A 14,249-nucleotide genomic window follows, 5' to 3' on the forward strand; every position below is an offset into this window, starting at 1 on the left:
GACATCAGCAGGAGATGAGTAATGAGATATTCGCTCACATTAACCTTAGTCAGATCAGGCATCCCTGCAAATCTATAGATAATGTAATTTCTTTCTCATTGGATATCAAGTAGTTGTGCTGGGAACATTTTAGTCATTGGTCTTGGGAACAGAAATGAACCTCTGTGATTTTTAATAATGAGCGTGTGGCTTGATCCAAACAGGAATTTGGCTAGGTGAATGGTAACATAAGTAACAAGATACAGTTTTGTTAGAAAAGGAATGAAAAATCAGGAGCAAATAGAATTAGAGATCAAAAGAAAACCTTCTCTAAAGGAGCACTGGGTATGGTGCATAAACAATGAATCTTGGAACATTGAAAAAATAAAATAAAATTTAAAAAAATAAATAAAACGTAAGCAAAGGCAAAATAAATAAATAAATAAATAAAAGCCAACTTGTGTTTCAACAAGTGTCCTGGACAAGATTACCTGAAATCCTCCTCTTAAGGATATTAAAATGCCCTAACAAATTGAAACAATAATTTTCAGTGCATACCTGATCTTGAAAAAGATGTAAAAGAATATTTCAGAGATGAAAAATGAAGGAAGAGCTTGATCCCAGAGAGGTCAAAGCCCGATGAAACCCTGTGCTCTTCCGGGTGCAATGACCCTTGCTGGGCGATCTGTCGCTTCAGCTGTGATGAACAAACCAAGAATAAGAGATAATATCCCCAAACCACTCATAAGACAAAAACACAAAACAGTCAGATTGGAAATGCTGGCAAAAATCTGTAATCACAAAGGACTATACCGTCACTTCATAGTACCATGTAGCTTACAGGCAAACTTGGTTTATTTGGAGGAAAAGCTATGAGCTGAGAAGTAGCAATATCTACACAATTCTTCCACATGCTCCTTATCCCATGACTTGGGCCAAGGAGAGATGGTTTGCATTCACCACAGCCAAATTTCCTAAAGAAGGGCACCTGCCACCATCATGTTCTATGTACTCATGGTCTCGGAAAGGCAGGAAAGTCACTATAACCATGGAATCCCCCTGGTCAGAGAAGTGGTCTCAGCAGAAAAGCAGGGTTCCAAGAGACCAGGCTGATTTCTCCTCCTCAGCATAGGACCCACTCAGCTTGTTCTTCCATTTAATTCACTTGGATGTGCTGAATGAACTTCCAAAAGTTGTGAGATGAGCTAACTTCTCTGCTGACTTCCACAAGGTGGGAGGAAGTATACCTCCAGATGGTCCAAAATTATCTCTGCCCAATAAGGAAATTTGTCTGTCTCAGCCTCAGCTTCAAAGGGAGAGGAAAAACCGAATAAAGACTCTTCTGGACATCTGGAACAATGAACCAATTTTCACAAAGGTTTGAGGCCCAAATTCAAACTCTATTTCCAATGCTGTAAGCCCAGCATTGAATTTTGAATAGTTCGCAGAGGTCTAGTAGAAGCAAGTAAGATTTTTCTGGAGAAACTCACCCTAAATTCATGCTCTAGGGTTTTCTCAAGCATTAAGGTTTAGTGAGAATGATTTTACAGTCCATCAAATATCAACAAACACGTGAAGAAATAAGGTGTCATGTGAGAGAAGAATAAAAGAACCTTAGCATCAGATCCTCAGAGTTATTGGAAATCTATGCAAATGTTTAAAGCCAAAAAGAGGATTGAAAATATAAGTAAAAGGCATAAGTTCTGACAAAGAACTAAATCTAACCTCTGGCAATTAAAAATAGAAAAATCGAAATAAATTTCATATGAAATACAGCTAAAAAGAGAATTAGTGAAGTTTCTGATTCCACTGATGAGAGTAAGTAATTTGGGCCAATTCTCTTAGTAAAAGCAATTTATAAGGTTGGAAAAATGTTGAGAGTCTTCTGCGAAGCTTCAGAGAACCAGAGAGACGAAAAACTTTAACAGGCAAGATGTAGGAGAAGCCAGGAACTAAAAGAATTAGGCAAAAGACTACGAGGTATTTTCCACTGGGCTGAGGAAAGCAGATTTTTTGGACCTGCAGCTTTTGAGGACCTGCCAAGCACAAGGACCCTGATATATTAACTCTTGTTTTAGCCTGAGACCTTCCAAGAGCTGCATGGAAGGAGTAAAGGTAAAGAGAAATACACCAGTCCTCACACGGCCTGCTCTGAGTCATTTGGGCAGACCGGAACATAGCCAACCTGACTTTAAAGGGCTTCAGACTTACCAGTGTCCCAGAGGAGTCTGAGGAAGCCATCAAAAACAGCACTTTCGGGCAAAGGCATCACCAACCCGACTGTCCCTAGAAATAGTTTTTTTAAGTGCAATCTCCTGCACACAACAAAAGATAACCAGGCACGTGAAAGAGACACAGCAAAAGCGGGGAAAACTGGCAGAACAAAGAGCAAACAACAGTGGCAGGAGAACGGGGACCCCAAAGACAACTGGTACCACCAGCTCACGTACACTGCACAGGGAAGGATAAGTGAAGCTTGGAAGTTTCTGTAGGAGGCTCCGACTACAGGAAGTCACATAGAATATGTGAGGAAAAAAGGACTAAAACTGAAGTTTAAAAATGGAAAACTGGAAAAACAAAATTAGGAATTCACTGGATGAATTAGACAGACACAGCAGCACTGCTCACAGCCCCAAACCCCAGCAGCCCAAACTATGGAGGTCTTTCTTTCTCAGCTGGTAGATCCATCTCCAGTCAGCCGACGGGCTACGGGCTAACTGGGGAGAGCCCGTCTTCTAAGCACTCCCAGTGGCTAAGGCAGAGGAGAGGTACCTGGGAGGCTCATTTTTTTTGGACACGTAGATTAAAAGCTAAGAACATTAAGAAAAACTCTATGCTAAAAATCTGGGAAAACTGGATATATATATTCATTTATGTATAAATGAACATATATATGAATATACAAATATATTCATATTCCTAAAAATATATTTGGTGTGTATTCAAATCTCAACTCCACTACTTATGAGGTATGAGACCCCAGAAACATTTCTCTAAGTCCTGGTGTCTCCAGCTATAAATGGCAAAAATGACACAGAAACCTCATGGGGCTTAGGGGCTTACCAAATCAGATCATGGCTGCAAGCCAGACGCTCATGTATTCAACCCGTAACAGAAATTAATATCATTATTTGCATACCCTTTTAAGTGTTGTCTATCTAACACAATTGGTCAAGAAAAGTAAGTTACAGGTATATACAATGTAAATGCAGAAGAACAAAATTACATTATGTACAGAGAACAGACTCTCGGGGGTGGGTAGGGGAATCAAAGTTAGATATTAGATCATATAAATATCTAAACCACAGTATCAACCAATATTACAAAATACCTATGGGGGAAAAACACTGAAAATTGTGGAAACTCCATATGAAGAAAACTGCACACCTTTTAAAGCAACACAGTAAAACTATATGAAGAGGGAGGCATATCAAGTTTTTATGCTGGAGTTCAGGTCCAAATATATATTTACAATGAATTCTATTAACTTAAAACTATTGAAAACTTTATTATTTATCATTAAATTTCTGGGTACATCTTGGTCCTTTTCTTCACTTTCTGTTTGCCAATGACCTATCAAGCTTCACATGTTTTAATAAGAGAAATCGCTATAATTAAATACATTTAATGTCTTAGCTGAAGGAAACATATTATTTTACTTTTTCAAAGTCTACTCTTAATTACATTTTATTTTTCCAATTTTAATTTTCTTTTTGAAAGAGAGAGCAAGTAGGAGTGGAGAGGGGCAGAGGGAGAGAGAGAGAGAGAATCTTAAGCAGGCTCCACACCCAGCATGGAGCCATTTGTGGGGCTTGATCTCACAACCCTGAGATCATGACCTGAGCAGAAATCAAGAGTCAGACTAAGTTTGACTGAGCCACCCAGGCACCTCTACTCTTAATTATATTTTAAATAAAACTGATGATGATTTGATCAAGTTCCAAAAAAATACATTCTGTATAATAAAGCTTCATTTCAAACCAGAGGAGATGGATTTATTTTTTTAAAAAACATAGTGGGAAACCCACTTGTAGAAAAATACAATTATATCTTATTTATATAAAAATACAAAAATACAATTATACTCTGACCCCCAAATTAATTCTAGATGGTAAAAAATGTAAGTGAAGAAAGGAAACAAAGAAGATAATAAAGTAAAACAAGACTTAGTAATTAGATAAACTTTGGGTTGGGCATCCTTCAAAAGCTTGGTACCAGACACCTAAACCCAATCACGATGCATTATACATTTAACTACATAAAATTTAATCTGAGCTGATAAAAAAGGTAAAAAGCAAAATGGTAAACAAATCTCAAACACAATTAAAATTCAGTGTCATCTTTGAATATAGATGCAAAATGAAATAAATCACCAGTGTATAGACTCTACCAGCCTATGACACCATGATTAACTAAGGCATTGTTTAGGAAAGTAAAAGTGACTCAATCTTACAAAATCTATTAATGAAACTAATCATACTGGAGGCTTAAAGAGAAAATGTTATATATAAGGAAAAGGTATTTGATAAATTTTATTCAAAAGCATTGATGGGTATTAACTACCAAGATATTCAGATTTATAGCTGCAAAAAGTGAAAAACAATTTAAATATTAAGAAATAAGTGATGTTTTACAAATTTTATAAATCTAAACTCTGGATTACTAATCAGTCATAAAGGTTATGATATAGCCAAGTATTTCTTGATATGCAAACATATTTATATTTCTAAATAAAAAACCAATGCATTTCTGGCTTCAGCACTATGTACATTATAATGTTATTTTTATAAACAAAAAATTATATGTACATAGACATAAATCAAAAAGTACAAGGACAGAGGGTACCTGGGTGGCTTGGTTGGCTAGGCATCTGATTCTTGATTTCAGCTCAGGTCACGATGTCAGGGTCCTGGAATCAGAGCCCCATGTCTGGCTCTGAGCTCAGTGAGGAGCTGGCTTGTCCCTCTCTCTCTGCTCCTCCCCCACCCATGTGTTCCCTCTCTCTCTCTCTCAAATACATCTTTTTAAAAAATAGATAAATGATAGTTATCTTTGTAGAGTGAAATTATCAATTTTTTTGCTCCTTATGAGTATGTTTTTCCATGTCTATTAAGTGACCTGTGTTGAACCTATACTATTTTTAATATTATACTAGAATTGTTATAACATACCTCAAGCACATTAATTTATAATCACTTTGCACTATAATCCCTCAGGATCCAGAATCTGCCTGGTTTAAAATTTTCTTCCTGATGGCAGTCATTAACGTGATATGCCTACTTTTTTGTCTCGTATTTGGAAAAGCAGAAATTCAGGACTGGGCTAAAGATAGACAAGAACACACACGCCTCTGAAGGTAAGCAGTGATCAGCTTGAGGTCAGATTTTGAAACTGCGGGTGAAGGATAGGGTGGGGCTGAGGGTGACAGGGTGCTAAGGTGGGGAAAAGTTCAGACTGGGGGGAAGAAGGGGACCAGGTCAAGTCTAAAACTCTCTGGTGTCCTGATGGACATTCAGCCCCGAGGAGGTGCCGCTCTGGGATTCTGGGGAGAGAGTGGGTCCAGGACATAGAAATTTGGGAGTCAGGGCGTCTCTAACATTAAGGGTGAGGAGGACAAGGGGACGCTTTTGAGGGGATGGGAAGGACGCTTGATGGAGCAGGAAGAACGTTTGAAGAAATGTGCTGGCTCAGAAAAGAAGTGAAAAAGGTGCGCCTGAGCACCCCTGGCAAACACTACCAAGGGAGCAAACTGCATGAGGTCTGAGAATCTACCCATGGATATGACAGGAATGAATAACGGAATAACGGAAACAAAGGGTCCATTAAAGGTCGAAAGAGAATCCAGTATTGTGCCTTCCTTCCTGAAACTCTGTCTGTGGTAAATAAAGAGTAGATATGTCTCTTTGTAGGATTATCTCAGCTAATACAGAAATAAGAATTGGTCTTGGGAGAATATCCTCAGTTTGCAAACTCCAGGGAATGAAGGGATCCAGGATTTGCGAATCAACAGCTGTTAACATCACAGAGAGAGATTCAGACATATTGTGTACATCCTGATGAAAGAACACGCCACCACCAAGGTCTTTCTGTGAACACCAACTGGGTACAATCAAGCCTGTAAAGACAGCTACTGTTTTGTAAGAAAGACACCACAGAATGCAGGAGGACATGAACTAAATCCTCGGGACAGGGGGACGCGTGCGTGGCTCAGATGGTTAAGCACCTGCCTTCACGTCAGGAAATGTTCTCAAATTCTTTGTGTGTGTGCTGGTTCCAGATTCTCTGGCACAGAAGTTTACCTCTAAATTCTACCTTTCTGAGTCATTTCACTTAATACATGTTTCTTACAAATATTTCACCCACTCTGAGAGCTGCCTCTTTTGCAGGGTTTAAGCCAACAGCTTAAACTTTTGTTACCCTTACAGACAGCATTTTCTGTCATTTGATTTTCTGTACCCTTCAAGCAGTGTCCTCTGTATCTCTGTGGTCCTCCCACGCCTGCCCCGCCCCCCCGCCAGCCGCTAGTAACTCGGGTCTGTGGTATATTTGAAATGCTGGTTGTGTTTCTAGGCTCTGGTGAAGTCTTTGAAAATGCCTCCATTTTTCATCAGCAGGCACTGGTGAACACACCGGACTGTTCTAGTAACTTCTCTCCCGCTGGGACCGAGTCGGCCTCACTTTGTAATTCCCCACATAGCCCCCGGGGGCAATTTCCTGTCTCTTGCTTACCTTGGTGGCCTTTCAGGGAGCGGGGTCGCTCGGGAGGCGTCTCCCTTGGTCTCCCACTCTGAGTCTGGGTACACTGAGAGGAGAAAGGAAAGTTTCTTCGACAACCTGCGTGTTTAACAGTTTGCAGCATCGGCGGTGTGGCGGTGTGTCCCGGGCCCAGGAGGACACGTTGTTCCGGTTGCTCTATCTCAGCTGCGCATCTTGATTGGAGAAGCTGCGGGGCAAACCGGAAAGGGCGGAGTCTTAGTCACGCGTCTCCCCCTCCAGCCCGGAGCGCATGCGGCCAAAGGGCCTGGGCCGCTGAATGGCAGGCGTTGGGGTGGTGTCCCTTGCGCACTGACTAAGCCCCGCAGCCCTCGCTCGGACCCGAGTCCCTCTCCAGCTAACACCCCAGGAGGGAGCCGAGCTCAGGAGTCCGGCAGGCAGCTGTGAGTTGACTGTCACCTTCTCTTTGGGTCCTTGTCTCGAAATTAGCAAATAGCCCTTGTAGGTTCTGGCGTGAGGTGGTTCCCTGGTTTTCCTTGTTTCCTCTGTTGAAGTTGCCTTTTGAGGGGGTTGGGGAATGCGCACCGGAAGACAGCACAGGACTTTAGATACTGTGGGTACTGCCGGGTGAGCCTTGTCCTGTAGTCTACGTAACAAAAAACGGGGCTAGAGAGTTTGCCCATGAAAAGGCAGAGTTCTGTGCGCCTGGAATCTTCTAAAGTTTCTCATGTTATGTGTTGTCAATATGCACGGATTTTATTGGACCAGTAGATTGCGGTGAATGTATTGGGGTCTGTAAACAGAAGTAAGAGGTACAGTTCTGCAGCTGTCTCTGAAACTGGGGACAAAGTGAAGCCACTGGAGGGACAGAAAAGGCTCCCCTCGCCAGGGCACCCATGGGTGAACTCGGTCCTGTGGCTTCTCCCTCTGACACTGTCAGCCACCTGGCGTGTCGCCCAGCAGGATACCGAGGACTGTTGGCAGAGTTTAAGCTCCTGCAAGCTTTTTACTTTGACTTTTTTTTTTTTATTATTCCAGTAGAGGGGGCATCGAGGTTGTATTAGTTTCAGGTGTACAAAGGGTGATTGCAGAGTTCTCTGTATTACTCCCACAAGCTTTGGAAATCGCTGTGTCAGCCAGTTAGGGCAGCCCCCCGGCCTTGCCACCATACAGGAGTCCGAGCTCACACAGAGGGGAAAGGAGGGAAAGAAGAATTCCTGGGGATTCATGGTTTCTTTACCGTCTTTACTTCATCTACAGATGTTTAGTGGACAGCTGAAGTAGGGATTTGGATTTGTTTCCCAAGCCAGTGAGTTTTAACCACATCATTTTTTTAAAAAATACTTCACATTTATTCCTCTGACTTAAAATACCAACTTTTGGTAAAATAAACTTCTATGTATTTATATGTGTTTCTGGGCTTAATATATAGTTTAAGATCTGTTGGTACTGGGACCTGTTGTGCAATATATTGATGGGTCTAATTTTTAATATGTGTAAATACCAGACCAATCAAACATTTTTCATTTGTATTTTTGAAGATGATATTGTGTAATATCAGCTGTTTATTCTCCTGGGAAAGTTTATAATCATTGGGCCATTTTAATAAAGATTGAACTGCAGTATTTAAATGGCACCAAATTGCAATTTAATTGCATTAGACTGCACTAAATCTGTTTGGGAGAAACTAAGTTCCCTGTACCAGCACATTCTCCCTTAAGAGTACATAGCGAGACCCCCCGCCATGATGAATATGGGTTCAGTTTTTGAGTCCAGTGCTGCACTTTGCTACCTGTACTTAGTATACATTTCTTAACAAAATTTATATTTCCTGAATGTGTTTTTTATTTATTGTAATTTCTTACATATTTGGGCTGGGATGTAGGGAAGGTATTGTTTGAATATATTTATTTTTTAACTGAAAATTTTAACCTGTAGCTATGCTATCTCCTTCGGATGGTTTGGGTGTTAATTCTCTAGTTTCTAGGTAGATAATAACGTCATTTTTTGCAAATAATAATAATAATTTTCTTTCCTCCCTTTTGATATTTTATATTTTCCCCCCTTCTGGACTCATGGCCCTTAGAATTTCCAGAACAGTGCCTCTTTTGCTCATATGATCTCCCTGATATGAGGGAGAGGAGATGCAACATGGGGGGTTGAGGGGGTAGGAGAAGAGTAAATGAAACAAGATGGGATTGGGAGGGAGACAAACCATAAGTGACTCTTAATCTCACAAAACAAACTGAGGGTTGATGGGGGAGGGGGTTGGGAGAGGGGGGTGGGGTTATGGATATTGGGGAGGGTATGTGCTATGGTGAGTGCTGTGAAGTGTGTAAACCTGGCGATTTGCAGACCTGTACCCCTGGGGATAAAAATATATGTTTATAAAAAATAAAAAAAAATTATATAAAGAATTTCCAGAACAAATTTAAATAATGGGTTAATGTTAGTATTCCTTTATTCTTATGCCTTTAAATGATATACTCTAGTTTTATTCTTTTTTCAATATTTTATTTATTTATTTGAGAGAGAGAGTGAGCATGAGGAGGAGGAGGGGCAGAGGGAGCAGGAGAAGCAGGCTCCACACTGAGTAGGGAGCCCAACGTGGGGCTCGATCCCAGGTCCATGAGATCATGACTTGAGCCGAAGGCAGATGCTTAACTGACTGAGCCACCCACGTGCCCCTTCTAGTTTTACTCTAAGAAGTCAGTTGTTTATTTTTATCTATATAATTTTTTATGAAGAATAATTGACATACGATGTTGTATTTTAGGTATAAAACGTATAATTCAAAAAAATGTAGTGACTTGATATATATTTACATTACAAAATGGTCACGGCATAGTTGCGATCTGTCTCCATACAAAATTGTTACAGTATTATTCTTATATTCCCTATACAGTACATTATATCCCTCTGTCTTATTTATTTTATAACTGGAAGATCATCCCTCTGAATCCCATTTACCTGTTTCGTCCATCCCTCCACCCTCCTTCCCTCTGGCAACCATCACTTGTTCTCCGTATCTCTGAATCTGGTTCTGTTTTGTGTTGTTGGTTGGCTTGTTTTGTTTTTCCGATTCCACAAATATGTGAAATCATTTGGTGTTTGTCTTTTTTAGCCTGACTTAATTTCATTTAGTGTCTAGCTCCGTCCCCATTGTTACAAATGACAAAATTTCATTCTTTTTTATAGCTGATTAATATCCTGTTGTATAAATATGCCATATCTTCTTTATCCATTTGTTTACCAATGGACATTTGGGCTGCCTCCATATCTTGGCTGTTGTAAATAATGCTACAAATCATAAGGATGCATGTGTCTTTTTGAATTGGTGTTTTCATTTTCTTCAGGTAAATACCTCAAAATAGAATTGCTGGAGTCTGTGATAGTTCTATTTTTTGTTTGCTTGTTTGTTTATTTATTTTGTTTTATTTGTTTAGCATGGACCCCAGCATGGGGCCTGAACTCATGACTCAGAGATCAAGACCTGAGCTGAGATTAAGAGTCAGATGCCCAACTAACTGAGTCACCCAGGCGCCCCTATGAGAGTTCTGTTTTAATTTTTTGGGGGACCGCTGTACTGTTTTCGTAGCTGTACTGTTTTCGTAGAGACTGCGCCAGTTTGCATTTCCACCGACAATGCATGAGGCTTTTTTCCCATCCACATTCTTTTCAGTATCTGTTGTCTCTTATCTTTTTGATTATAGCCATTCTGACAGTTATGTGGTAATACCTCGTTGTAGTTTTGTTTTGCATTTCCCTAATGAGCAGTGATGTTGAACATCTTTTCATGTGTCTCCTGACCATCTGGATGTCTTTAGAGAAATGTCTGTTCAGGTCCTCTGCCTGTTTTTTAATTGGATTGCTAGTTTTTTTAAAAACCATATTGCATTGTATGAGTTCTTCATGTATTTTGGGTGTTTACTTCTTATCAGATACGTCATTTGTGAATATCTTCTACTCAGTAGGTTGCCTCTTTTGTTTTTTGGTAGTTTTCTTCACTGTGTAAAAGCTTTTTAGTATGATATTTCCCCTATTTGTTTATTTTTGCTTTTGTTTCCCTTGCCTGAAGAGACAGATTTAAAAATGTATATATGTTGCTAAGACCGATGACAGAGAACTTTTTCTAAGAATTCTATGGTTTTAGATCTTACATTTAAGTCTTTAATCTATTTTGAATGTATTTTGTATATGGGATAGGAAAGTGGTCCGGTTTCATTGTTCTGCATGTAGCTGTCCAGTTTTCCCAGCACCATTTATTGAAGTGATGGTCTTCTCCCCATTGTATATTCTTCCCTGCTTTCTTTCCCATGCCCTGACACCATTACCCTGGGGCACCCCTCCTGGACCATGGAAACCCTCTTCATCTCTCTTAGGTGCTGACATTCTACCCTAATATCCAAGATGAACAAAGCTAGACACTATTTAAAGTGGTAAGGACAGATTTTAATCAGTCATATACTGTTACAAAAAGCAAATGAGTCTAGAGAGATCCAAACTCAAATTTTTATTCGTACAGAGGTGAGGGGCATTTTAAAGGGAGGACAAGGGAATAAGGAGAGGGGAGAAGTAGGGGCTTAGGAGAGTTAGACCGGTGAAGAATTACAGAAAGCAGGAAGGGGGTTGGCCCACGGGTCACCTCATGGACGTTGGCCTTCCTCACCTGCGTCACCTCCAGACCCTGTGCCAGGCTGTCAGCCAATGCAGACATGGTCCACACCCCTGGTCAGGCTTCAGCACGTTATGCCAGGCTGTCCTGTCCCAACAGTCCTGACCTCCCGTGGCCTCCAACACTCCTCATCCCGGCCTGCTTGCCAGCCCTGGACTCATCTGTCAGGCAGAGGAAGGATGTGTGTAGAGCACTTGCCCTTTCTGGATTTTGTAACCAGGTAAAGCTGGTTTGCAGTCTGGTCTGCCAGTTGGCGTGGGCTCTGGCAATTTGTTCTTTGAAAGGACGGGGCGGGGTGCATTTGAGTAGGACCAGAGTGTGTGGGGGCACAAATGGAAGTCTTCGTTTCATGAAATAGGCATTTGCCAAAGTACACAGACTGTGCCTTATTGTTGCTGTAGATAACACGTATTCATATTAAGAGAGTGCAGCAGTATCAGACGGCTTCAGCTGCAAAGCCCAAGCTGCCCCATGTTTGCGGACACCGCAGAGACGGGGAGCAGGGGATGGATGGTCTCATGCTGTGTGCCTGGACTTAGCACGATGTTGGAATTGTTCACCAGTCATACTTATTTTTATGTCAGGAGGAGAACAGAGTAGCACGTGCCTGGGATAAGCTGTCATCAGGACAAGGAAGATAGCTGGAGAAAAATACACTTGGCCAGACTGGTGCTTTGAACTGTTCTGAAAGCTTTCCTTTATCCGCCGGGACTCACCAGTGACATTTGTGTGCACTTTTTTGTTTCTCTACAAAACTTCGTGTAAAGCAGAACCCTGGGAGAGCCTGGGACTGACCTCCTCACTGAAGGGAAGAGGGACCAGCCCCGGAGCTGGGACTGAGGGGCAGTAAGCCGCTCAAGGCAGAAGATGGCGTGCACCTTCCTAGGATGTCCCACCCCACAGCCCGTGTGCATCTCTTTTGTACCATATATTGTTTGTACCACCTAGCAGGTCTGAATTTTAAATGTGGATTTTTTCGTCTTCCACTCCACATTCTTTGCTTTATAAATGATTGCTGAGTCAACCAATAAACAAGTGCAAGAAAACCAATTTTATTCTAAGATTTTCTGAAAGACCTTTTCCCCACTTTTCAGCTTTCAGCCCTCTGTGTTGTCAATGTGTGGGTCAGTGGGAAGTCTGAGTCCCCATTTGGGGGAAACTGTACTCATCAGGCCCTGGGGAGGAATCAAACTTGTTTCTAGAAGCGGTGACAAGTGATAGATGAGGAAAAAACAGAAGAGTCCACCGAAGGAAAGGAGCGGAATTACACGCCAACAGGGGTCGTTCAGAAACAAGTACTTTGGGGCACCTGGGTGGCTCAGTGGGTTAAAGCCTCGCCTTCGGCTCAGGTCATGATCCCAGGGTCCTGGGATCAATCCCCGAGTCGGGCTCTCTGCTCCGCAGGGAGCCTGCTTCCTCCCCTCTCTCTCTCTGCCTGCCTCTCTGCCTACTTGTGATCTCTGTCAAATAAATAAATAAAATCTTAAAAAAAAAAAAAAAAAGAGGGGCGCCTGGGTGACTCAGTGGGTTAAGCCTCTGCCTTCGGCTCGGGTCATGATCTCGGGGTCCTGGGATCGAGTCCCACATCGGGCTCTCTGCTCAGCGGGAAGCCTGCTTCCCTCTCTCTCTCTCTCTCTGCCTGCCTCTCCGCCTACTTGTGATCTCTCTCTGTCAAATAAATAATAATTTTAAAAAATTAAAAAAAAAAAAAGAAAAGAAACAAGTACGAGCCTCTGCCCTGATGGGCGAACCCCATGATCCTTGCTGCTGAGGGCCTGGGGTTTGCTCTGTGATTGTTGGAGACGTGGGATGGAGAGACCCAGTCTCTCAGTCTCAACACCAGATGGGATAAGGAAGGGATTTGGTAGGTTTAGGTAATTCTATGTTCTGAAAAACAAAGGAAATTAAAGAAGAATTGGGTCCTTTACCTTCCCACCCATTTCTTCCCTAACTGGTCTTCCACACCACCACAGGCCATGCACTGAGGCACACAGTGATTGAACACCTACACACTCAATACACACACACACACACACACACAAATATATTGATACTGTGTGCAAGACAAGGTTGTTGTTGTGTTTAAGACATTACAAAGTAGTATGTGTCATGGTTCCCGCAATTCCAGAGTCTGCAGTCAGATGGGGTGGAGGGAACTGTCCTAAATGAACCGGGGTGGAGGGTAGGGGGGAGAGGGAGGAACTAGGGCAGGTGTTGGAGGTGCCCTGAAGGCAGGACGCAGTCTCGAGCCAGCTGTGAGAGAACAGGAGAAGCCCTCACGCATCCCCAGTCATTCATCCAAATGGGCTTCGGGCCCAGGTTCCTCCCAAACCCTCAGCCTTCTCAGGAACCGTGCTCATGTGTGTTCTTTTCAAGAGTCCATTTCGTTTCTCCCCCAGGTTTGAACCATGCTCACTTTAAGCTCCTTTCCTGCTCCACTCCTTTTTGAAACACATGTCTCTCTTCCCTCTCTGGGCACCCTATTCTCTTGGTTTTCCTTCTCTCTAGTATCTTCTTTTTTCCTTTTTCTTAAAAAGGCTAATGATCCCCCAGGCTGGGGCTTCTGTAGGTTCTCGGCAGGCGTTCCCTCCCTACGCCATCCTTTTGCCCGGGACAGCCTCTGCTGTGCTAAGCATTTCAATCACTGCCTGTATCTAGAAGCTTCCTAGATTTACACGTGAAGCCCAGATCTCCCACGTGTCTACTTTCCTTCCTGTCATCTTCACCTGGGTAGATCTCAGTCTCCTAGGCATCTCCATCTGGACAGTACCAAACCAAAACCTGGGAGTCGCCCTAAGCCCATTCGGTGTCTGGGTCTTGTCAGGTGTATCCCCTATGACAGATAATCCGTTTACCCCTCACCCGTGGACCCCTTATATTT

At 42.2% G+C, this 14,249-nt stretch overlaps 1 protein-coding gene across 2 annotated transcripts in view; it reads left to right on the forward strand.

Annotated features, from left to right (window-relative positions):
- Window positions 1-12,414, forward strand: part of SLC17A1 (solute carrier family 17 member 1) — a 46,768-nt gene extending 34,354 nt beyond the window's left edge. For both annotated transcript variants that reach the window (XM_047732670.1, XM_047732671.1), the window contains exons 12-13: window positions 5,287-5,335; window positions 12,124-12,414. In XM_047732670.1, coding sequence (XP_047588626.1) covers window positions 5,287-5,335; window positions 12,124-12,218 — 144 coding nt within the window. In that variant the 3' untranslated portion in view covers window positions 12,219-12,414. The remainder of the gene's footprint in view (window positions 1-5,286; window positions 5,336-12,123) is intronic.
- The last annotated feature ends 1,835 nt before the right edge of the window (window positions 12,415-14,249 follow it).

The sequence above is a fragment of the Lutra lutra genome, chromosome 6 (assembly GCF_902655055.1).
Source record: "Lutra lutra chromosome 6, mLutLut1.2, whole genome shotgun sequence".
NCBI classification, from domain to species: Eukaryota; Metazoa; Chordata; class Mammalia; order Carnivora; family Mustelidae; genus Lutra; species Lutra lutra.